The sequence below is a fragment of the Chelonia mydas genome, chromosome 3, assembly GCF_015237465.2.
Source record: "Chelonia mydas isolate rCheMyd1 chromosome 3, rCheMyd1.pri.v2, whole genome shotgun sequence".
NCBI lineage: Eukaryota > Metazoa > Chordata > Testudines > Cheloniidae > Chelonia > Chelonia mydas.
The window spans coordinates 102,553,746-102,579,765 of record NC_057851.1 but is presented as its reverse complement, the minus strand read 5'-3'; the positions used below and the strand labels follow the sequence as shown (position 1 = coordinate 102,579,765).

The 26,020-nt window shown below is 41.2% G+C and overlaps 1 protein-coding gene across 4 annotated transcripts in view; it reads right to left on the bottom strand.

Moving 5' to 3' along the window:
- Positions 1-26,020, bottom strand: part of ECT2L (epithelial cell transforming 2 like) — a 53,809-nt gene that overhangs the window by 5,162 nt on the left and 22,627 nt on the right. Inside the window, exons 11-21 of one of the 4 annotated variants that reach the window (XM_037894872.2) lie at positions 25,039-25,131; positions 23,029-23,211; positions 21,214-21,317; positions 16,498-16,587; positions 14,452-14,666; positions 12,054-12,201; positions 10,639-10,712; positions 9,751-9,907; positions 8,732-8,797; positions 2,805-2,893; positions 619-791 (exon numbers count right to left, since the gene is read on the bottom strand). In XM_037894872.2, coding sequence (XP_037750800.1) covers positions 619-791; positions 2,805-2,893; positions 8,732-8,797; positions 9,751-9,907; positions 10,639-10,712; positions 12,054-12,201; positions 14,452-14,666; positions 16,498-16,587; positions 21,214-21,317; positions 23,029-23,211; positions 25,039-25,131 — 1,392 coding nt within the window. Of the gene's footprint in view, positions 1-618; positions 792-2,804; positions 2,894-8,731; positions 8,798-9,750; positions 9,908-10,638; positions 10,713-12,053; positions 12,202-14,451; positions 14,667-16,497; positions 16,590-21,212; positions 21,318-23,028; positions 23,212-25,038; positions 25,132-26,020 lie in introns of those variants that run through there. The other 3 variants (XM_043543036.1, XM_043543037.1, XM_043543038.1) reach the window with 3 other exon arrangements.

The following is a 26,020-nucleotide window of genomic DNA, read 5'->3' as shown; positions in this document are numbered from 1 at the left end:
AACACTGTGTGCACAAGTGTTTTACTCTATATGGGATGTAGAGGGAGGGAAGAAACCATGCAAGGGTAGGTCTGCACTAGAGTTTTTAACTTAATTGCCAATTAACTGAAATTAGTCTGTTTGTACATGGTAGTTGGAACACTTCACAAATGCTTGTTCCAGGATACGCACACTTTTGGTTTACCCTGCACTCTGTGCTTTGGCTCTTCCACACAAACATGTACAAACTTGTGAAATTTAAAAAAAACCAAAAAAACAAAAAAAACCCCAAACTCCAGTGTAGGCAGACCCTGAGCCAGAACTCTGTAATGATCAGAACTGCTCAACATGGGTCTGGGTAAGGGGTGATAATTACCTAAAGTGTAGTGTTAGCTGAACTTGTGTAAGGTGATTTAGTCCATCTGCTTTTGGGAAACACTGTAAAGAATTGTAGCTTGGTACCTTACAGCCTTACACCTCACCCACATAAATACAAAGGGCCCATCCTCATACTTACATTAGTTCTTATTTAGGCCAAATTCAACTGCAATAAAACAAACTAAGAGCAGATTATAGCCCACAGCATAGAACATTCTAAACTGACATTATTGATCACTGGAGGAACATTATAAAACATACATTTTGAATGTGGAATGTCTTCTACAACAAGCCTGTGAAGAGCTACTGATGCCAAGAACTGGTAAGTTGTTTTTGGGGTCCGTTCAAACGGAATATAAGAGATGCTACGGTTTGAAATAACAAGTGCATCGTTGAAAAGAAAGAGGCTAAGATCGCTGATGTGTTCATAGAGCCTGTCAAAAGGGAAAAAAAATTACTTGCATGCTTAAAACTTTGAAATATGCGGAAATCTAAAGAGGCTTCTGAGAACTAGGGCTTGTCTACACTACCGTGTGGGGTCGACCTAAGATACGCAAATTCAGCTACATGAATAGTGTAGCTGATGTCGACGTACTTAGATCTCCTTACCGCGGTGTCTTCACTGCGGTAAGTCGAAAGCTAACGCTCTCCCGTCAACTCCACTTGCGCTTCTCGGTCTGGTGGACTGTACTAGACGCGATAAATCGACTCCCGTTGGATCGATCACTGCCCGTCAATCCGGCAGGTATTGTAGACAAGCCCCTGCTGTAGCTATGTCGGAGTTATTCAATACTGCTATAGTATATTAATATCAGTATGTTTTTCTTGTCTTTCTAAGTAGTGATAATTGTGAAGGGGCCAGTAACACAGGGAAGATGATCTGACATTGGAAACAAAAGTGGGGATGATAGAATCTTTAAGTTCTGTATTATATTAATTTACATTGCAAGTAAAATACATGTAGGGCTACAATTACAACTTCGGGTTCTGGTGATACCGAACATTCACGCTTCATTCTCATAGCTGGTTATAAGAATTCCTTAAGCTGCAGCTAATAGAGTTGGGGAATACATAACTTTTTTGACAATCCACAGAGGCTTCAAATTTTCTACAGTATTGCTTGCTTCATTCAATTTTGGTTTTTAATTTAAGTTCCTAATGACTTTCAGGTGAACTGAGAATCCAATTAGAACTTCCAGCATTTGGGAAGTGGCTGTTCCTTTATACCAAGTTGTTTGGCTGCTCTGTACTGTTAACCGTGAAGAGTTGGAATTTGAGTTGTCCTTTGCCCTGTTTTCAATAGAATTGTGGCTTCACTGCAAGTAGCTTTCTCTTCTCATCAAGACTGAGTCCTTCTACCTTCTATTCTTGGCACTGCCAGCCTGTTGCAAGTGTTCAAAACTAGGTTTTGAAAAAGAGCTTCTCTCATATTTATGTGACAACAAACTTGGAAAATTTTAGATCTAATACTACCAGTCTCTTAATTTCAGTACACATTTTTGTGGTTCCTCAGTTCTGGAACTAAGCTATTTAAATTGCATTTTCCCCTCATCCAGGCCAGGTTTTGAACTTTCCTTTAAATGTCTTCTGTTTACATTCTACTCTTAAACATTGTAATTTAGAAGAATTACAAGCAGGAAAATTCTTCTGCAATTCATACGTATACAGCTCCAGTCATGTTGCTGTATGATGAAGCAGAAGAAGGTTGTTTGTAGGAGACAGGCTCTTACTAAAACACACATCTGAAATAGCAGCAAAAGATGCAGAAAATGACCAGACAAGTGAATTGTTTTTTGTAGACTTTTCTCAGTTTCACACCAGCATGGAAACCTCCTAAATATGGAGCTGATTATTTTTTCTAACTTTTACAGATGATAGAGAGCTGACAGGTTCTGGTTCCTCTGATGGAAATCAAAAATTGAAGCTGGAAACAGTCACATCTAAGTAGTGGTATCATCACTCTGGTCAATTAATTTGTCTCCACAGTTGAGACAAAAAAAAGAACCTGTCAGAAGAGATGGGTGCTACCAGATAAAGAAATATGAAGGCAGTTTATTCTTTAGTTACTGTGGCCTTCAGCCATGTAGGCACACTACCTTGGCATGAACCTGATAATTATCCAACCTGAGTATTATCTAATATTTTAAGTCAGTGCTGCCTTAGAGCTCATAAAAGGAAAACAAGAAGAATGCAATTTGCTACCCACTTTCCGCAGGAAGTTGATGGAAGTGGAATATGACCACTTCATGCTAATGACTGATCTCTCCTCAGTGCTCCAGAGGAATATGTAACTCCTCTACTTAATTTCTTTCCACTCCAAAATTTCCTCAGGCACATTGGCAAGGACCTGGGACAACTTCTTTCCAACTCCAAATTAGCAACCAGTCACCTGTGAGATCTAGTGTTTTATCACTCCCCCTTTGGTATTTTTTAATATATTTGTTTACCTGAATGAAACACAGATTTCCTCAGAACAGCAGCTAAACTGGGATACATCTTGTATTCTAATCAGATACCTGTTGGCTTCTAATAAATTCTGTGGATTAAATATTACAGGATTAAAAGACATGGAAACCAAACTTTGGTTTTAGAGTTTATCCAGATATGCTAATTACAAGATTAAGTCACAACAGACTGACAATGAGAGAATATAGGGTTTTTTTGTTTTTTGTTTTTTATTAATCAGGCCTCCTTTGTGGCCAGAATTTTGATCTGGGTACTGCCTCTAAAATAGATTAATACTGTCAGATATCTTTCGGTTATTTACCAGATACAGAAAAAAAAAAATTCTGCAAATTGTGGCTTCTCCTGAAATACATCTCAGCTGAATTAGACATTGACATGGCTGAGTGAGTCACCACTTGGCTTCCACTTTTTAGCACGTTTAATTAAGCAAATGTTACAGGTAGGACTGGCTAAAAATTTTCTGTCAACTATTTTTCAACAAATTTTTGGGGGGTTTTTTCATGTCTGCTTTCCACAGAAAATCTCAATTTTTCATCAAACACCCCAAAAACTGAAATATTTTGAGCCCCAAACCAAAATAATTTGGATATCCTGCTGTGGTGCCTCGTGAGACTTGTACTTTGATTTCCTCATATCTCCGTTCTCTTTTGTATGGGCTGTCCTCCACTGCAGCCTACATCTCCCATGGAATACCTGTGGGACTCCCATGATGTTACCCTCTCCTTACGCCCTGAGGGGAGACTATGGTGTATCATAGGAGATATAGTCTGGCCAAGGAGCTTGGCCTATATAGGAAATTCTTACATGTAAATTTTCATTCTAGGATTCTCCATGTCAATCACTTTACAGTAGGACATTCCTCATCTCCACATGAACTAGGGACCGAGTACTTCTTTGGTCTGAGCCTGGGCTACCCCTTAGGAAGAATTCCCCAGGATGATAGCCACCAACGCTGAAAAATGCTAGCTATACTGAAGTGTAAAAGTGCTGTTCAGCTCAAACCACCTGCAGCAGAACTATTATGAAATGTAGGTATATCCTGGAGGAAACCCCTCTTCCCTTTCAAAGTACTGAACAAGTGAGCAATAGGCAGGGGGGGAAAAAACTAGACATAATGCTGTTCTCCAAACGGGGCATCTGACTGTCTGGCGTGTAAGATCCTAGAATGAAAATGCATGAGACAGAATTGTCCTTGCCTCAGTCCCCTCTGTCTGTCTTCACAGTGGCATGCAGATAGCAGCAAGTTATCCCTTGGGAGGAGGAAGGATTCAATTTACCTGTATAGAAGTGAAAAGGAGCTTAAAGGTTATTAGAACACCCCATTCAATAACACCAAGCACTGACTCAGCCTGGGTGTGAGGGGGTTGACTCTGCAGTGCTTGACAAAGATGGAATATCTTGTAGAAGCTTAACAGACCTCCCTGTTTGATGTGTGACCTCACTGCCCACAAAATTGCAGCTCTTTTCAGAAAATGCATAGTAACTTGAGGAATTGTAGCTGAGGCTTGTATGCCTCTGCCATATACACCTTTGTTCCTTTGTAGGTTCTGTTCACAACTTACGTATGTACTTCTACTTCTTTAGGATGTTTGGATTCAACCGGGAGGGCAACAATACCTATTATCTGAGGAAGACTGTGGTGACACTGGGGATGGAGGCCTGCTTAGTTCACACAAGTACCGTGTTTGATAGAACATGGAACTGAAGTTTCATTGAGAATATACCAGTCTCTGAAACCCTTTTGGAGAAGGTGGTGGTGAGTAGGCAAGAGCTTTTCAGTGAAAAGAGAGGCCTGACAACTGTGACTGAACAGTAGTTTTACTCAGACTTGTAGCACACAGATCAAGATCACAACAGGAATCTGCATGTTTTCAGAGGACTGATAAGAGTGGCAGTTCTCCTGAATCTTACGTAACGATGAGGCGATGTTCTTCTGGGTTTCTGACAGTGCAATATGCTTCTAGTCTCTCTGACCTACGTTTCCAAAAAATGTTGGCTTAGCGCCCTGTGTGTGAGCCTTCTTGTAAAAACATTACTGTGCTATGCTTCAGCCAACTTTGCCCTGATGTGTCTTCTAACACCAACATCTACTCCTCAGTCACACACATACATCTTGTGATTTTTTTCTTCAGTATTCTAAGGTGATAATCACCCTCCTAGAATGAGTGATACTAGTTGCAGCCTCTCAGGTTTGCAGCTGATGGATTAGGCAGCACTGGATGTTGGGTCAGGATAGGTCCTCACTGCACTACGTTCTGTGTTTTTGAAGTTTAAGAGTAGGTTCTAGTTACATCTAAATCAGGTCTGAAAGCCAAGATCTGAGATTAATGAGGTGGTGATTACAATCAGTGTGGTCTGTTCCTTTACAATTTTCTTTACCATCTGTACTCGGTGGTTGGAGGGGAGGGGACAGAGGAATAAAGGCCTTTTAGCCCTTTTGGTGACCACAGACTCCAATTCCTCATGTACCACCTCTTTTGCTTTTTCCAACTGGACTTGAGGAACCTATTTTCTTTCAAGAGGCTTTCAACCCAGTCTGTGACGCACATAGTGTGCATTCCCTTGATTTTAAGTGTCTTGATGAGCTGGTCAGCCAGGACTTTTTTTTTCGTGCAGAATCCTGAGGAATAGAGTGAGAGCTTCTTCCCAGGACATGAACAAGGCTGCTTCTCAAAGCAGCGCTGAAGGTTTTCTGCCTTCTTATCAGTTTTATATGCACACCATGTTTCTGAAGAATCATCTCCTGGAAGTGGACCATCAAGCTCACTCTTCCATAGCATGAGACAGGTTATATTACTCCATGTCTCCTCCTTGGGCCACACCTCCACAACTCATGTAGAAGTCCAGATATGTTTCCCCCTATATGAAGTCTGGTATCTGTATCTGGACCTGATATCAACTAGTTGTTAAATAATATTGAGAATGAGTTCACCAAGAGATCTGTACTGATCTGGATCAAGATCTTCATATACTAATTTGCTTCCAGACAGCAATTGCAACAAAGAAAGAATTGTGCTGGGTATTCGTGAGACCAATTAGCTCAGTAGTTGAGTCAGAAACTTTGTTATCTCTGATTTTTCCAAGCACCTCTCCTATTTTCTCCTGTCTCTCTTCTGAAATAAAGATTGCCTTGGATGATAGCTTAAACGTTGGAGTTTTGTGATGGCTGTAATTGGCCTTTCCACTTGTTCACACAGACCTGTTTAGTGATTGCTGCTGGGCCTTGTATAACCTGCTGAGGTCGTTGGAGCAGGGTATACGTGGAGAGAGATGATATGGCATTTCTGAATGCCTCTGGAGAAGTTACAAGTCCAAAAAGGAAGTACTCTCCTTATGGACTCGAGGTTTTAAGTGGACTGCATGCCATTGTTGCTCTTTGTACTACAAAGAATCTTGTACCCACACCAAAATGTTTCCATGGCACTGGTTCTATCATTCCAATGTATATGGACTATTATGTACTTAATTTTCTGATGCTGCAAGGGATCTTGTTAAGGTTGGTTTATTTTAATTTACTATGGGGAAAGGATAAATTTGTGCCGGGGACAGTGAGTAATTTTTAATGCATAGCCTTCCCTGACTATCTTAAGCACTCATTTTCTGAGGTGGTCCATTCCCAGATGCGGGACTACTCTGAAATGTACCTCTAGGGTGGGTGGGGTATATGCCCAGACTTGGGAAACGCCAAAAATTAGAAGCTCTTGGGGTTAGATTGTTTTGCAGAGAATCCCAGCCTTGGTCTTCCAACTCTTAGGAAAGATAACAATGGTCTAATCTTGTAATTTCTACACTGGAACCTGGAGGAGCAGAGGTTTCAAAGAGAACACCTGCTGGTATAAGGTAGTATCATGGTTATAGGCAGTTACTCCTCTGTCCCCTTCCTGGTGTCTCTGAATTCATTCCCTCAGGTGTCAGGCCTTGTGCCTTTACCTACCCTGGCGTGGAATTCCACACTTCTCCAGTTCTTAGGCTGGCCCTGGGGCTACTATATCCTGTGTATCCATTGTTCTTACCCAGCAGGTTCAACTGGGTTCAGCACCTGCAGTTCTTTCCTTTGGTAGTACATGACCAGTAGTATATAGTGACCAAATTCCCCCAACCCCCTTAAAACCAACATATTGTTTGTTGTAAGGGTAGGAACAAGAGGATTTTAAAACTGTCTACAGGCATGTCTCTTAATTAAAGGCTTTTTTTTTTTCTGATAGTAATCTGGGCAGGGCTGTCTGAGAAAAATCCCTCAGCTGGTATGACTATGCCTATTACTAAGGAGGCCACAGTAGGCTGAACCTCAGACAAAGTAATGAAGACTTCTAGTCTGTAAGTACAAGTAGGTCTTGATAAGGAATTCCTAATCCACCTTAATCGCACCCTCATAAACCAGATGAGGAAGAATTACACAGCTTTCCCTCAGCTTTGCAAGGTTTTTTCTGGTGGTGGTGGTGCTGCTTCATTTTCTAAAAACACCAAGACCTATGAAGTCAAAGTGCCCTTTGTACTCAATTTTGGGAAGCGTAACTGACTGAGGTTTCTTGCTTAAAACCCCAGTTTTAGAGATTTCTTCTCCTCTTTAGAGGATTTAGAGGGGAGACTCTTTCATGAGAGGTTTAGAAGTTTGTACTGTCCCTTTAAAAACTGATTGTGAGCATTGTCCTTCACCACTTGCTGGCCCAACCCTCTCAGAAAAGTGGGGAGGGGCCTTACCTCCCATACTCTTATAAGACCCCTTCCCGGTTTTCTCAGGGATTTGGGCCAGGGAGTGGTAAAGGAAAGTCTGCATGCCTCCCTGCGGAGAATAGTATCCACTTTGACCTCCTGTGGGGATCCCTGGAGGCTTGATGGAGAGAGGAGGTATGCCCATCTCCCAGGGCAGGGGATCTGAATCACTTCACCCATATTCCCTGCAGTTGGGTTTGGACTGAGTGAGGACCGACTGCGTAGAATGATGAGTAAGGCAGAGCCATTGGAGACAAATGACTCATTGCTATCAGGTCACAGGAGCATGGCAACTAAGGCCTTATAGGTACAACAGCTTGTGGGAAGGGAGGATGCTTTGCAGCCATCTCAGCATGGATCTTTGTATTTTGCCAGCTGAGAATTTATTCCTCCAACTTTGCCTTCCCCTGGAACTCAGGAGACTCCACTGGACCTTTTCTGCTTGTTCTTCAAGCTTCCATGCCTAGGGGAGAGGCAACGTTTGAAAAACCTTTGAAAAACCTACTCCTTAAGTCTGTCACTGATTCTGGCCTGATCTCCACATAGGGAGCTTCCACTCATCCTGCTCAGCTGTCTTGGCCTGGACCTCACCCTCATGTCACCTGGGAGCTGGATTTTGCTGCAGCCTGCTGTCTGTCCCCGCTCTGAGTGCGGAGGAAAGGTGCTATTCTTGAAACCCTCCTTACAAGCCCCAATATCTTTAATTTTGCAGTGTGTGGAGGAGAAAAACCTTAAAGCCAATGAAGAAACAGACACTTAGGATTTTCTAAACAGTTTTTAGCTGTGAAATGGTACTCCAAAGGGAGTCTTGGAGCCTGCCTTGGGCACTGCTTGGAGAGACAGAATTCTGGGGAGTTCTTCCCGAGGAATGGTTCTAAGCCCAGCCTCAGAACCAAGGTCTGCCTTGGTTTCCAACTGGAGAGGGCCATAAAAAGCCTCTAAAAATGTAATATTTGCAAATGATTATGCATGTGGAATTATTTATATATATATAATATATCCGATTAAATTAGAGCCCCATTGACTTAAATAGAATTTTGCCATTGACTTCAATGGGGCCAGAATTTGAGTGCTAAAACAAGACTAATAATGGAAGGACTACCTAAATCTGAACTCTCAGTGGGGTAGGTGCTGCTGTAAATCAGAGCTGAAATAAAATGCATTAAAGTGTTCGAAAGGAAAATGAAGTACTTACAGGACATCCCTGGATGATTCTTTGTGCATTTAGCATTTGCTCATCTTTGCTCATGTTTAGTTTTAGCTGGAAAATAAACTAAGATTAGACCACAAATAACTTCACAAAGGTTAAGAAAGGAGGAGATTGTGTTCTATGTAAGGGTCTTATCCAAATCTCATAGAAGTCAATGGAAAAACTCCCCCTGACTTCAATGGGTTTATAAGAGACCCTAATTTATTCGTGGGCAATTCTAGGTGGTACAGTGATATTTGAGTTAGACAGAAATTTGATTAAACTAAATTTACCTCAATGACTTTTGATCAAGAAAATAACTTATGTAAAATCTCCAAAGAAATGCAAACAAAGAGCTTGACAAAATCCTTCTGCTCTGAACTCCTGTTGTGTGTGTAGAGATTTTGCGGGGGGGGCTCTTGCTGATGGAATAAATCTACCAGCTGCTAGGTGTTTTCTCATGCCTGATGAACCAGCTTAGCTTCTATTTCTACAGAAAATAGAGGAGGAGGAGTAAGGCTGTTGATGTAGTTGTTAGTAAGGGCCATCCACCAGGGAAGAACAGCTGCAATGCACAGCGCCCTCATCCCTATCATGTTCCAGCAGCACCTAACCATCTGAGAAAACCCCTGTTATGTGGGTGGTGGTCAACTGGGGACTCTACCCATTTTATACTCCCTTTACACTGCTGTGCGAACCTAGGAGAACCACTGGATATAATCAAGAACCACCACTGGACATAATTGGGACTTTAAAAATGTCTTGGCTTCTACAAAGTCCCTCAGAAAGGACTATAAAGAAACTTGGGTCATGAGGAGAGAACAGAGTTCACGGGACTGCCCTATGTCTCCTCCTGGCTCTGGGACTGGAGAGGGAAGCAGCTCTTCCCAGCAAAGTACCTGAGATGGAAGGCAACTCATGGCCTAATTCTCTCCTAAATCTCCTGGCTCCGTGTGGATGCCTCATAAGACAAAGCAAAAATACCACACTGAAAGGAGAGAATACAGACAATTGGGGTGACAAACCTGATCTATGTATTCCTTGTATTGTTTCATCATCTTGACTGCGGCAGTCAAATCTTCACGGTCAGCGTGTTCTGAAGGAGTGTGCAGTCTCAGAGCATAAAGAAGATTAAGATACTCTTCAAACCTTTTAGAAGGGAATAGCAGCAGCTCCTGCAGGCTATATTTTCACATAGATATAATCCATGTGTTAGCTAGGAACCTGAGTAATTCAGTGATACATGTATTGTAAGTTATACAGTGTGACTTCTAGTTGGGAGTGGTTTAGCATGACTCTTACTGATTCACACACTGGAAAGCCCTTTTCTAGCTGACCTGCTAAAGCTGATGCTTATGTACTGAGAGGGTCTTGGATCAAGTATCAGCATGAAGCAATGTGCCACACACACACGATGAGTCTGTCTGCTAGTTTGAGAAGTCTGTTATCAGTTAAGTTTTTTCAAGTGTCTGGCTCTCAACTGCAAGAAATAACACAGCAATTGCTAATGGTCCGCTATGACACTGATTCAAAACCAGAGTCCTTTTCATTAAAAATCTGACCAATCTGATCTGACAAGTTTCTTCATAGTTTATGATCGTGTCCTTATGCTTTGGTAGAAGAGCCCATGTGGAAGGTAAGAGGAACGTGTAGAGCCTGGAAAATGTCACGAATACGGGATCCATTTAGTCCAAGAAGAATAACAACTGTACAAATATGCTATGGGCCAACTCATAATCTCCTATGACTTGTGTATGTATTTGCACTAAGACTTCATTCAAATACAACTTTGTTTACACTGCTTTTAAAATTGAGTTGGGAGGGAAGTGGGTTGGGATACTCACAGTGGACCTGATCCAAAGCCCAGATTCTGATTTTCTGTTATGTCACAGTGTGAATACCATAGTCCTTACCTCATCATGTTCGTAACAACAGTTTTATCATGTCTTTTCAGGAAGGCACGGAATAAAGGAATGGTCTCTCTGCACTGTGAAAGGTAGAGGTTTGATCATCAATATAAACTTGATTATCGGAGACCAGCTTACTGGAGATTTTTTTCTTCATACTGTCATTAAAATTATTTTTTATAAAGATTTTTACATTCTCAACTGTAACAGAATTTAGTACAAATGTATCCTTTAAAGCGATGTGATCCATCAAGAAGAGTAAATCAAAACTTTTAACATACCTCTCCCCACAAAAGCTTTTTTGTTTTTGTTTTTGGTCTTTTGACCCTCCAGAACAGTAACTGCAACAGTGTTGAAATCCCTGTTCTCAGGCTGGGCGATCTTCTAAACCTTAGAGAGAAAGCGAGCACAAATCTGCCTCGCTTGGCAGGAAGAAGTGAGGATCATGAACTTGATGAGCATGGCTCTCCAGGCTGAAGTTCTCCAACTTGCAAGAGTGGATTAAGCAAGGGAGCAGTGAGGCACATACTCTGGCATCTATGCTCAAGCAAACCTTGTTCCCTGGGTTTTATCACCAAGCCTAGAGTTGGGGGTTCAAATGGTGAAGTAGTAGTAATTTTGAAGGATAATCTTTTTTACATTTAATGGCACATATTAAAATGAAAAGGGGGCATAAATGGCTGGTTGTTAGTTCTGCCAACATTAAATGTCTCTGTAAACTCTAGCACTCACTCTTGCTGGAATTATGTAACATCTCTAAATGCCTCCATTGCAGATTTAGAGCAGGGCTAAACAAGAAAACTGATGGCTACCAAGGTTCTATCTCTGTGCATGTGCCATGTGCTTTGAAGGCATGCTGATGTTTTTTAATTGGGAGACTGTGTGTGTGTGTGTGTGTGTGTGTGTAAAAACAATAGTCTTTCAGTAAAGCAGACAAACATTTGTACGTACCCAACTTAGACACATAATAAGGATTTGCACACACATACAGCTATGTTTGCAAGCAAACCTCACCTTGTACATGCATTAGGGTATATGTTCATACAAGTTGACTGCTTGGGCATTTCTAAAATCTTGATCAGGAATGTACATCCACTACAGGTGTTAAATGGCAGATTTATTAAGGCAAATTTAACCCTATAAAGACTTCAAAGAAGCAGAGGCTAATGGTCTTAATTAGACTATCATCCCTTTGATTTTCATGCAACTTCTGTAGTATGACTGGTATTTTCCTGGGTTTTAGAATTTTGGCAAACCAAGAATATCAATATTGGAATGGACTCCATAGAAAGAAACATAATTCATTAAAACAAATTCTTCTTCTACCAAATTAAGTGTGAATATTAGCTTGCATTTCCGACAAAATAAATGTGAGCATTAGACTGGCGTATGATGTATTTTCACAGTCATATAGTACTTACCATATCAATGGTTTTCAGAATGACAGTGTAGTTGTTGAAGAAGTTTGTGTATGTTTGAAGCTGCCAGCCAAATTTAGTGAATATTTCACCCAAGCACTGGGATGGACTCCATTCCTGAAGTCTTTCTGTCAGCTCATTTAAAAACTGTCTGCATTTGAAATAAATAGAGAGAGATGTTTGTCTTTCCACAGTTTCCTGGCCAAATTACTGTTTGGATAACTACATTCTTCCTAGTGTTAAAAATAATTAAATCCTGCTCTAGTTTTAATTGGATACAGTTTTCTCATTCTTGTCCTAGCGTGCTGTTTAGAGTTAATGTACGCTGTTAAACAATTGCCATGTTTTCATCCCAGAGCTGGCAGTGAAGTGATTTCTGTATATCTTATAAAGTGCTTTGGGATCTGTCTGGATGACAGTTATGATATAAATAGAAGTTCTTTATCATTTAAACCTTAAAAATGTGGGTAGCTTATAAAATCAGCCCTTTTTTACTGCCTTGAAAGATTTACAATGCTCCCCTCTTTTAGGCTATCCAAAGTTTTGCACAAGGAAATGCATATATTTTTTCACTGACAGGATATCTTTTTCTCAACTACTGATGCCCCACTTCCAAGTAGCCACCACAGGACCAATGAATGTGAGACTGTTGTGTAACGTTGGCCTGGGATCTATTTTTAATCATCTGAATTGCAACTAATTTTTGTTTAAACTGCAGGAATGGGAAATGTACACAGAGCTTGCAAGGAAATAAAAACATGATTATGTGGATTTTTCTTGGTAAGATTAATCGTATCTCAATTCCTGGCATATATTATAAAATCATTGTTAAAATCTGTACCTCTTGCATCAGTCTGAACACTTTGAATCTCGATTAATGGAACTTTCTTTGGTACTTTTCCTTTGTTTGCTTAATGCCGACATCTTCTCAGATGTTTGACAGATGTGTTCCAATGGGAGGGTGGGGTATTTTAGTTTGTTTTTTACATTACCTCAGCTTTGAGCTCTTACAGATTTTATTTATCCAAACTTTAAAATAACTTTTCATCTTTTAACTATGTCAGTAACCAGATCTCCAGCTTACGTTCTTGTGATGTCTTCCTTTTATTATGTAACCATGTTTTACTAAGCTCAGTTTTCCTTGCAGTCTGTTCCAAATCATGTTGCTTGTTTAATTCACTATTTATCCTAGTGTCTTCCTTTCTGTCTGTAGACTTGCAATAGTTGCCACTGAAACGGATTTTTTTAAACGTTACTAGAGTTGGGCATGAAGCAAAAACATGGAACTTATTCTGATCTGACCTTCATATTTCTATTGTGGGCAGAACCAAAACTACAGTAAAGAAAATTCTTGAACTTCAGGATTCAGAATCCAGATCCAAAGTGTGGGTGTCCAACTCTGACCCACTAGAGAGAGGTTTGAGCTATGAACTTTGACTGAGAACTACAGTTCTGGAGTTTCGTTTGAGCCCCTCTCTAGCCCATGATTCTGCAATCAGATTTATGCAGTGAACTCCTGTGCCAGTGCAGAGCCTCGCTGACATCAGTGGGGCTCTGTGCAGATGCAGGATATGCCCATTCACACATGATTCCAGGATCAGAACTCTCATTATTACTGACATTTCAAGCATCTTAAAACTTCAAAGGGATAGCTGTAGAATAAGAGTCTAGTTTCTTTCATCCTGTATATTACCATCACTCTCAGACTGATAAATACCTATCGCTTACAGGGCATGATTTATTTATAGTTCTCAAAAGCCCTTTCAAATGTGGTAAGTATAAGATGATTAATTTAAGAAATATGGGGAAACTGAGGCAGAGATTGAGTAGCCCAAGATCACACCATGAGTCAGTGACAGAGCGGGGAATGCCCCCTAGACTCCTGACTCTTAATCAAGTATCCTGCTCTCTGGACTACGTTGCCTCCACAATATATAACCCTTTTTTATCTTAGTACTGTGCTTTCTCATCGGATTCAGCATTTTCTCAACTAGTTCTAGCCAGGCAGGATTTATACTTTTGTATCATTCAGGGTGTAAAATCTACAGTAATTTCACCAAAACAGAAACACGATTTTAATTTTTCATGTTGATGGTCTGGTCATATTCTGCAAAGCCCCACATTGTGTGCCATCGTTCACAGGTAAGGTCAGTAAGTAACGATACCGTTGCTTTCCAAAAGCAACTGCCTGAAAAGTCAACCAAGATTGGAGGGATGGCTGCTAATTAAGTCCTATGCCTCAGTCAGGAGTGTAGTGTCCTATTCTGGGCAGTCTTTCTCTTTGTCACGGAACATTAACAGATGGTGATAACCCATGCAGCAACGGCACTGTTTCGGCTTTTGTCTAACCCAAAATATTTAAAACTCTTAGTAAATTTAAAATGCAGCATATAGAATATACCTATTGAGTTGTAAGGCATCCAAGATATCGGAGAAGATGATTTGAACATTAGCATGACTTAGGATGGCTCGATTTGATGCTAATGCTGCTTTCAGTGGTGTAACATAAACATCCTTCACAGTTTTCAGTATGTGTACATAGTTCTTCTCACTTGTCAGCAGCTCCCTGGCAAATTTAGTTCGTCCATCTGCGGTGTCCTTCTCAAGTTTTTTATCCTACAATCAGAACAAGGAGAGTAAGTTAGAAGAGGTTATCTTTACAATAAAAGGCCTGGGGCTGAAGGAGGACCAGAAAACAATGAAAAAGGGACAGAACATAATACCTGCTTGCACCATTGCAATACGACCTACTGGTTTTGATACACCCAAGAAGAAAAACTATTGATGTTTATCAGTAATTTTTCTCTGTACCTCTTCCTTGCCCAAACGCATATATGTGCAAGTCCAACACACACAACAGAGTGCCCCAAACAGTTACAATGTCTCTCCCTCCCCCACCCCAGGAGAGAGGGAGGAAAATACCCTTGTCAACACATTAATCTATATCCTAAACTGCAAGAACTCCGGTTTCATACATTTAATATTTTAAGGTCAGCAGCGATCACTGTGATCATCCATAGATCCCTCCGTGGATAAAAATTTGTATCTGCGGATATAAATTGGTATCCGTGGAACCGCAGGGCTCTCCCAGAAACCGCACCGGCGAAAGTAGTAGAACGTGGGGCTGCTGCTCCTCGGAGCCCGCGCCGACAGCTTCTCCGGTGCATCTGTACTGCCCCCCCCCCCAAGCCCGCCCACTGGGGTGGACACCAGGCTCAGCAGCAGCTGTCCCTGGTCACGCTCTTGTGTTCAAGCAGCGCACACACTCCCAGACAGGAGATGCAGACAGCTGCGTGGAAGGGACGGGCAGGGCTGGGGGCAGGCCTGCAGGTGGTACAGCCATGCCGGAGGAGCTGCCAGTGTGGGTCTCTGGCTCCTGGGAATGGTGGCCCCATGTTCTGATCCTTTCACTGCTGCAGTTCCCGGGAGAGTCCTGTGGCCTGCAGATACCGATTTCTATCCACGGATATCTGCATCTAGTCTCACCTCCTGTGTAACACAGGCCATGGAAATTTCCCAGAATAATTTCTAGAGCAGATCTTTTAGAAAAACATCCAGTCTAAGTTTGAAACCCTGCTGACAATCCTGTCCACACTGCGGAATCAACGTGTTTATTTAAAAAAAAAAAAAAATTCTAAGGTGGTTCGGGGGAAACCTATGTTTGAACAGAGAAGGCTAAGCAGCACTGCTTGAGCAAAAGCAATTTTTCCCCTTCCCCATTTTCCTGGCAGCTCAGTATGTCACTTGCATAGGCATTCTTTTTTCATTCAAACTGAGATTAAGGGTGAAATCCTGGTCCCATGACATCAACAGGAGTTTTGCAATTGACTTCTGTGGAGCTAGGATTTCACCCGAAGTGTCTGATTTGGGGATTCAAACCCAGATCTCACCCTTGGTAGAGCATAATACCACCTTAAGGTTCTCAAAGAGAACAAAGATTCTTGTTTATCTAAAAGCATGATAATTCCCTTGATTACAGAACATAAACAAGACTAAGCTTTAACTCCAAAGAGGCAGAGGATGAACTATGTGTAAGGTACATGTGTAGTCACAACAAAAATAATATGAAATGTTGCATCCCTTTCTAAGGTCCGCTTGCAAACTAAATTCCAACAGAATTATGATTTTTGGACATTCACATAAGGGGTAACAATTTAAAAAAAAAATACTAGATACATTTGTGCATCTGAAGAAGTGGGGTTTTTACCCACGAAAGCTTATACCCAAATAAATTTGTTTGTCTTTAAGGTGCCACCGGCCTCCTCGTTGTTTTTGCGGATACAGACTAACGTGGCTACCCCTCTGATAACTTGACTAGATACATTGTCAGTATCTACTTTGCTGGAGTTTTTTCACTTTTCTCAATATTTTCCTGTAGGAAAGAAACTACAGGTCCAACATGACCATCACAGAAGACAATTGATTACGAATCAATTGATTTCCTTACCAACTGAGCCACTGCCTCAAATGTTGGCTCATTCGCTCTGATGCTGCAGTTAGGCTTTTGGCTCAGGGTGGCAGCCTCTTTTGCATCCTCCTGAGGATTAAACAGAAGCTTTTTTTCATACATCATTTCATAGCTTACTAGGATTAGTATTCTATAGATAATTGGCACTACAGCATCTATATAAGAAATATTAACTAGTGATGCTATTTACTGTGTTTATTGTTGAGTGTTTATGCTGTAACTCGGTCATCGTAATTTACATGAGCTTGACTTCACCTTGGGATCTCAGCTCAGGAGGGGGATATATTTTCAATTCCCCAAACAAAAAGCAGTCCCATTCTGCAGACTTACATGTGTGTGTAACTTTCAGCACATGAGTATGCATGGTGACTTCCACAGGACTCCTCACATGCTTTAAATTAAGCATGTGTGCAAGTCGTTATAGGGTCAGTGCCACAGTGGGACCATTATCACAAGAGTGCCCACAAAGCCTTTTTACAAATCCAGCCTGTAATTGGTGTGTGGTCAGAATCCCTGTGCCCAGGTGGACCTCAGTGGTGTGGCTCCACGGGGCCCAGAGGTTTGCTCATGTGCAATGAATTGCAGGGCTGGGGCCTTAGCTTGCTGTTTGCTGTTCTATGAAAGTTGTGTACTTTGCTATTCCCTGAGAGCTAACCAGATCTTGCTTGTTGGCTATAAGTTTTAAAAAATCACGTGATTTTCTGTGTATGTATTTTTGTGGTGTTCAAATGCTTTCAGTCCATACATTAAATGTTGGTGTTAGCAGTCATTTTTTAAAATAGGAAATATAGTGGTATTTAAAATATTTATTCTCATGTCAGGTTTTTATATATATATATAATCTGCTGTTTAGTATTTGAAAAATCCACTGTTGAACTTGAGCAGTATAGTTTATGCACAAATGAAAAATCTAACTTCATAATGACCAGCTTCATGGGCTAACAGAAAGCTAAATATGTATTTACGTGATTGGTCATAACAGCTGATGGCTCATTGGGAAATGTTATTAACTTTGGAAATCTTAGTGCACTAAGACTATTCCTTTGGGTAACAATCCCTTGAGATAACATACTTAAAGCTCTGCATCTCTATCATTAACATTAGATGTCTTTGTTTATCATAACTTTGACAGGTAGTGTTTATTCTAGCTATGAAAATCAAATTTAGCTTCCAGTGCTCAGGCCCCCTTTTCTCCAAGCAGTTTCTTGAGGATCTACATTCCTCTTACTTCATTTATAAGCAGATTAAGCACTAGTTCAACCGGAGCAGTGGATTTATGATGCAGACTAATGTTCCATTGGGACAAAAGTGAGGTCACCAAATGTATATTATTTTGTGACCTAAAACAGGAAATGACGCTAGACCTCAAGAATGGAAAGGTAAGTGCATTAACCCACTGCAGCTGCTAGTCCCTGGCTAGTGAGCTGCACTGAAAGAGGTCACTCTTTCTTAATGAATGCACCAAGATTTGTCTTCTAGTCACCATATGTCAAGCTCTGTCTGCTAAGCTCCCTGTATTATACTTCCTCAGCAGGAAAAAATGTTGGAAATTCCAAAGGATTTTCCTAAGTAACCAAAAATAAAATTAAGATAAACATTATTCAAGGTCAAAATGGGTAAATTTCACACTAAAATGGGTTATCATGAGGTGCTAGTGGGATAGTGTGTTAAGGGCTGTGTCTTTATAAGCAACACTGTGTATTTATATGGGGATGACATGCCCCAAAGTCAAGACAGGTTGAAATTTGGGGAGGAGATTCAGAATTTCAATCCCGGTGCCAATGGTGGCTGAAGATCTTGTAAATTCAAGTCTGGGTGGGCTGAAGGAGAGAGAGGAGAGACTGGGGTTCATGCTGACTGATCCAGTGGATTTGACTTAACACTTATTGCATCCATACGAGATGAAGATAACTGGGCCTACAAATTTACCTTAATTGTGAGCTCAGCTGTAAAAAGTGAGTGAAGGTTCATAAAGTGTCACAATAACCTACAACCAAAAATGTTGATAGGAAAATCGAGACAGACTAAATTAGTCCAAATAAAAAGGCCCACTGATATAACTCAGACTGTGTTAAGATCACACCTGGTAAACAAGGAGTAAAGGACTGGAAATCAATGGACCAAAGTTGATGCTTTGGAAAATAGGCCTAATTGCTGGACAAAATAATGAAGGGATCAGGTATTCCACATATCACTCCCTTTTGGGGTTCTTAAAGAGATCTTAGGAAGAAAAAATTACTACTGAAGCGAGCTTCACCATCATGGCTGCCACTCTGACCATCTCCTGGGACTCTGGGCCTTTGTCATCCTGATCCTGAGAGATGTCCTGTCCTGACCTGACCAGACCAAGTGACACTGCGACTTTCCACTGGCTCTATTCCAACCCCACTTGGATGTAAGACTTCATCCCCCAGCCCCTCATGTGTCTTTTTCCTTCCCTACCTTATTTCTTCTCTTTCCTATTCCTCTCCTTTTTCCTTCTAGTTAGAGTCTGGCTTAGCTGACCAAGACTGTATATTTTGCAACACTGCTGTAAACCTGTGACCAGAAAGAGGCAGATAAAAGCAATCCCCTAAACAGCCCAATCTGGTACAAGTTTGACCGTTTTCGAAGTGGCTGATTAGACCATGGGCTAAGCCTGTTTTTTTCCAGCAGTGAGGTTGCAAATGAAAATCAATACCAGAGAGAGAAGCTTCACTTTCTATTTTTGCTATTCTATTCTTTTCTCTCCCCTTAAATGTGATCCGTCTGTATAAAATTTCTTCAGGTTTAAGAACGTGTTGGAGACCCTCAAAAGCCATCTGAAAAGGATCATTAAGAGCATTTAGCTTAAATGTTACTTCCTTTATGTCCTGCAATACTGCCAGTACTCACTCTACCATGACAACCAACTCCCTCCTGGAATATGCCGCTAGTGGGAGGGGTAATGCATTTCTGACCGTATGGCACAGTTTGGCAAAGGTTTTAATATTACCCTATTCAATTTGGAATGAAAAATAGTATTTAAACCCAACAACAGAATTTTTCAACACCCTGTACCTCTGCTCCATTTTACAGGAGTGCAGGAAAAATTATTTAATAAATTCCAACATTTTTTCCATTGGTGGCATGCTGTGCTGCAAAGCAGTACTCTGGCATGCCCAGATTTACCATGGTGATATAATTATGATAGGTTTTGTACAAAGTATGCCTTGTGAGGTATCATTTTAAAAGTCTTGATCTGTTGAACATTAATATCCTGTTGGATTGTATGTGCTATCATTGTATGTGAAGTTATGAAGTTTTACTATGTGTGTTACTGAAATGTTGTGAGGTTGGGAACACCCACAACCAGCCTTTCAGGTGCAACAATGGAGCAGCCAGATGCTGCTGATGGCCCATTAAAGTAATCCACCCTCACAACAACTATCCTAGGGACTATTGTATACAACCTCAGAGAGAGCACCTAGACAATGGAGACTGCTTGACCCATAGAAAACTATAAAAGAGGGGAAGTGACATCACTTGGCCTCTCTCCCCCCACAACTCAACATCTGGAAACACATCTGGAGAACAAAGATTGAACTGGGGAGATAGTACCAGACTGGAAAGGAGAATCCCAGCTTGTGTCTGAAGGAACTATATTATCCAGGTGAGACACTGCTTGATTCAAATCCTGCCTAGTTTTATAAAACAGATTGCAATTTTACTTTTATTTCTTAGGTAACCAACTTTGATCTGTATGCTTACTACTTATAATCACTTAAAATCTTTCTATAGTTAATAAATCTGTTTTATATTTTATCTTAACAGTGTGTTGACATGCCTGGAAAATCTGCTCCGTGTACAAAAGCTGGTGCATGCCCTCTCCACATTGAGGGAGGGGTGGACTGGGTAATAAACTTACGCTGCTCAGGCTTCTGACCAAGACAGGATGGTACATCCTGGGGTCCTAGGCTAGGGAGCTGGGAGAATTGGCTGGAGCCTCTCGTTAGTTCACGAATGGCTAGGGGAGACATTCATGTAACTCAGCTGGGTGCATCCCTGCCTGTGGATGGCTGTATAAGTGCAGTACTTGGAGAGGTTTGCAGTTTTTCGCAGCATCACAGTGCGAAGGATCCCAGGTTGGTAAGCCACAGGGATCAGTGGTACCCCAGTTCCAGGTTGCACTCCAGGGAATACATCACACCATCATGACCTCCATTCACCCAGAACAGTGCTCAGAATTGTCCTCAGTAGGAATCCCACTCCTCTTCTCCATGCTGTGTTCTCTCTCCAGTGCAGGATGGCTTCTTTTAGTATTGGGAGATACGGGCTCTAACGTCACTCCTTCCAGGATTTTGATTCTCATGCTTAATTGGAGTGGCTGATTGACCAGGAAAGTCTGAAGCACTGTGCAATCTGTGCCAGCATCCCATTCAGCATCCACTCTTAAAGGACCCGTTGCTAATTTGGACTCCAAACCAGGAAAAAGCAAGTGTGTCCATGCGACTACCCTATTCAGAGCTATGGATCGTCACCTACCTATGTATTTGTGGGCTGATCCAGCATGTCAATAGGTAACTGAACTTATAAAAAAAAAAAAAAGAAAAAAGAAAAAAAAAGCCTCAAATATTCATCAAGCCTAGTACAACAGTCATTGAAATGGGAAGAGATCTGCAAATAACCTTAAATACCACTTCATTCAACTATTAAAAACCTTGCAATTTTACTTACATAGCTTCTTTTTGACAGTTCAGCTAATCCATCAGTGAAAGTCTGGGCTGTTTCTCTATTAGTATGTACTTTAGCTCTGCTCATGGCATCAAACATAAACTGACCTGAAAATACAAGATCATTAATTGTAAGTTAGTCCTTTAAACAGATATGATAAGCTTGCCTGATAGCCATTAACAATAGTCACTATATTCTAGTCAGGGAAATAGGCAACCGCACATGCAGGCTGACATTTTGTTGGGCATTCAAACAAAAGGGAACTGGTCTACACTAGGGTTTTTAGCCACTAGTCTACCTACAATGATGTAGCTGCACCAATGCCTTAGATGCTGCAAATATAAATCCGGTGTAGGCAAGGTCAAAGTGTGTGTCTGCTCTGAAAAAGCACTCTAGACATGGCATTGCCAGGTCCCACAATTTTATCTCAATCACATGGTAGCAAATGCGCTCACTTTCTGGATTTAAAAATATATATTTTTACCTGCCACTGCTAGCCCTGCAAACTCAGCCTGAGATCTGAGTCAAGCAGAGTCATTTCTTTGGCATTATGCCAGTATAGGGACATCTCAGACCTATGGCAGCAGGCCTGCTGACAGCAATTCTGGGCTCCAGGGCAGAACAGTCAATGGGTTGCCGTTGCACATCATGCAGGGCAGGCTGCAGCTGAGCCCTACGCGGCTGCTGGTCCGGCGTGGCGTCACCACATGGGTGCGGAGCTGGCCATATGCGGCAGCTGGTGCACACTTGCACAAGCTGGGCCCGCAGTCCACCTGATATTTGAGTGGTGTTCCCCCTCACTGCTTGGTGCCCAGCGAGCCGCTGGGCATGCTCTTCTGGCATGGCCAGGGCTTCCACGTGCCCACCCGGCTGCCTTTGCTGCTGCCAGTACCAACCCGCACGTGCCCAGGAGCCCTGTGGCCTGCCTGGCAGATTTAAAAGCCCTGTGGCCCGCCTGGCCAATTTAAAAGCAATTGTCCCCTTTGCCCCTTCCCTCCCTCCCCTTGTTGGCGGGCCTGTATGACAGCTTTAAAGGATATTGTCTAAACACAGACATTGGGGTCAGAAAACAACTTTGAGAGAGGTTTCCTAGACCCATTTAATGTAACCTTACCCTCTTCATGGAGACAGTTTACTGCTTGATACTCTGAATGTAGAGTGTGCTGAAAGACATCTCTTTAGGAGAAAAGTAGATTGCCCTATCAGTAATTGGAGTTCTTCCAATATAACATCTACAGATCCCCACAATGCTCTTGTTTTTGAGCATTCGTTCTGACAAGGCTTTTCTTGGGCATAGATAGTCTTGGTGTCATAGTACACATGCATTGATGCAGAAGGGGCCTAAGCTAGATAAACTGCAAGCAATGGTTTCTGGTCTGAGCATCTTAATGCAAGTTCAGATGCCATATATTTGGGCAGTCACACTTATTAACAAATGACCTAGTTTGCTGAAGGATATAATACTTTATTAAAAGCAACTGAATAACTTTTTTAGCACTCTTTGTTTTGATCATGCAGATAACTCTCCCATTCATTTGCACCTTTGTGTTAGCTGACACATGCATTGGAAGTATTCATCCTGTAGTAGGTTATTTTTAATACTTGTCATGTACAATGTGCGTCACAGACACAGAAGACAATGTTTGCTCATCAAAATAGACACAGGAGAAAAGGGGAAAGGAAGAGACAAGTTCTAAAGTTGTGATGTTTCCATGAAAGTTTGGAGGGCGGGGGGAGAGATTTCAAGTCTTTTCTTACCCTTTTTGAGGGAGTACTTGTTTTATAAGTGTTTAAAAAAGGAAAAACGACAAATCTTACCAATAATCCGGCCACTAATACTCTTCTGCAGCTCACTTAAATATGGTTGCATCTGCTTCCGGACAGATTTCAGTGCCTCCTCCAGGAGCTCTGTCAGTCTGAGCCATGTCTGTAGTTTTACTTCAGTGAAGTAGGTGGAGGTGGGAGGTCCATCCTTCTGTTTTCCCAGCCATTCACTAAGGACTGATATTTTTATGCTGGGTGTTAGGCAAAAACCTCACTGAAACTGGTAGCTGTAACCATTGCCCTTCATTCAGCATAAGTGTAAGAAATAAGCTCCTTTATGGAACATTTAGCTGAAACAATAGAACCCACAACCCAAAATGCAAGCACCCAGCGAGGCTTGAGTAGAAGTTGAACCATGTAGCCTTAGGTGTTTCCCTGGAGACTGATATAGCAATGCAGGAGCTGGTGTATTGATTTGGTAGAGCTGTGTGTCTGCAGCAGAAGCACACAGAGGGAATTAAGAAGCCTGGATAGCATTAGACTGAGAACAAAATCTGAAAGTATGAGCTTTTGAGCAGAGTACTGCCTGAAAGAGATTTGGAACTCTGACCAAAGAAACTATCTCCTGTTTGATTCCTACTATGTTCAGGGAAACAGGACTTTGTACATTCTTAGTAAACAACAGGACTGAATCAAAGAAATACCTGACTCCGTCATCAATTTCTCCTCCCATCAGAAACAATATGCAAGTCCCCAAATGTTGGCTAACCACTCTGGTCAAAAAGTGGTTACAGTATCATGACAAATTAATTTTGTTTCCTGGTTTACTCTGCTGTAAATTTCAGATCGTTCTGGAGAATTCTGACTTTTATTAGTATGGCAATAAAATGTAATTGACACTAAAGTAGAGTTTGATGCCCTTTCAACAGGAGACTGACTGAGTTTCTGATACCATGATTATACCTAGGGCTTTCCACAACTACAAGATGTTGGTAGTGGACTTTCTGATGCTGAATCAGAAGATCACACCAAGCATAGATTTTTAGTGATCTGTGACAGAATGTCAAACACATCCCCTTTTGAAAGCATAATGGATTTTGCAAATTCGGGTTTATTCAGGACCTGAAACCTCTGCTAATTACACTTTTACATGCATTGCATGGTCCATACAAAACAGGGACCTTGAAGCATCTGAATATAGATGTGGCTGTACCAGACGATCCTCTCTTCCCACCCATTCACTCTGCTCTATGTATACTTTGAGACACCTACCCTTTAACGCCTCTGTCCTTCATTATGCTAACCTGACAGGCAGATAGTACTACATCAAACAGTACGTAGTTGTTCCTGAAATGGAATTTTTAAAATATGGCAGAATAGTGTAGCCAAAGTTATAAACCTATAGAATTATAGGTTAGAAGGGACCATAAGGGTCATCTAACCCCATGCCAAGATGCAGGAGTTGTTGCATCTAAACCATTCAATACAGATGGCTATCCAGCCTCCTTTTGAAAACCTCCAGTGAAGGAGGTTCCACAACCTCTCTAGGCAGTCTGTTCCATTGTCCTATTGGTTTTACAGTTAGGAAGTTTTTCCTGAGATTTAATCTAAATCCGCTATTCTGGAGTGTGAACCCATTGCGTCTTGAACCTCAGTGGCAAAAGACACCTTTTCTCCATCTTTTTAATGGCAGCCTTTCAAGTATTTGAAGATCACTATCATGTAAATCTGTGATTTGATTTTAGAGTATGACACTGGGTCTTCAGTAAATAATACTAGCCATCTAAAATTAATCAAATGCCAACATCCTTCCTCTATACACCTACTTCTACCTGTCATTTTCCAAAAGCAGATTTAGAATAATTTTCTCTTGCTTTTATCTAATAATTCTTACTTTGCTTATGGGCAAAATAAGTGTCTCTATTTTTAAGTTGTAAATAAACCTTTTTTCTCTCACTTGGGGAATGCTGACTCAATTTCTCCAAGCCATGTAAAATGTGGCCAAATACCAGATGTGCCACATAGCTCCCTTTATAAATGTGTATAACAACTTCCTGTACTTACTGTGCTGATAAGATCCAGTTGCAATTCCTGTGGGGGTTCTGAAGAGCACACCAGTCAGCTGAGTCAGCTGGGAAAGGACTTCCATCCCTGCCTCTGAAAAGATGCATTCTCTTTTCTAGTTCATAAAATTCTGTATTATTTACATCACTAACATCATATAGCCACTACAGTACACTAGCCAATTCTTTTTCTCCATGCTGCTATTATTCATCTGAAACCAAAAGAGATCTAAACTTTTTTTCAAGGCTAGATGAAAATGTCATGTCTCTGTGAATCAACAGTACTTTTTATGCTTTTTATCATATTATTCTGAAAACTCTACTATATTTACCAATGGCATGAAAGATGTCCTGTGTATCTTAACAAAATGACACTGTGAAGGAACAATCACATCCATTAACATGGACAAAAAAACTAGAAAAGTTGTTTTTGGCGTGAGATCCCTAATGAAGAAAAATAACTCCAGTTTCATTCTAATGTCAATGAAGAGATACACATTGTGAGATTGTGGGGACCCTGAGAAGAATAGAGCTTTGAGGTGCATCTTATTCCTTCCAAGACAAGAAAAATAACAAAACAGGAGTGGATACTATTCTTTAGTTCTTGTAATGACCTGCCTTGATGCCAGCTAAGGGGGTGACCCTGCAAGGCTGAGCAAATGACAGATTCTGGTGCTTGCTCAGCACCTTGCAAGATCAACCTTTAATATGTCCCAAACAGACTGAGGTAATTGAAGAGAATGAGAGAAATAGAATATATCTGTCTCTTTACTAAGCTCAGCAGCTGTGTGAAACTATTCTGCTTTCTAATGGACTCTGTACCCTCATCATTTGTATTATAGCACCTATGAGTTCTAGTCATGGAGCAGGACCCCTTTGTGCTAGGTACTGTACAAACACAGAACAAAAAGATTCTCCCTGCCCCAGCCCCAGCCCCAAATAGAGCTGGTTGAAAGTGACTCTCTTCCCCCCCTCACCCAGTG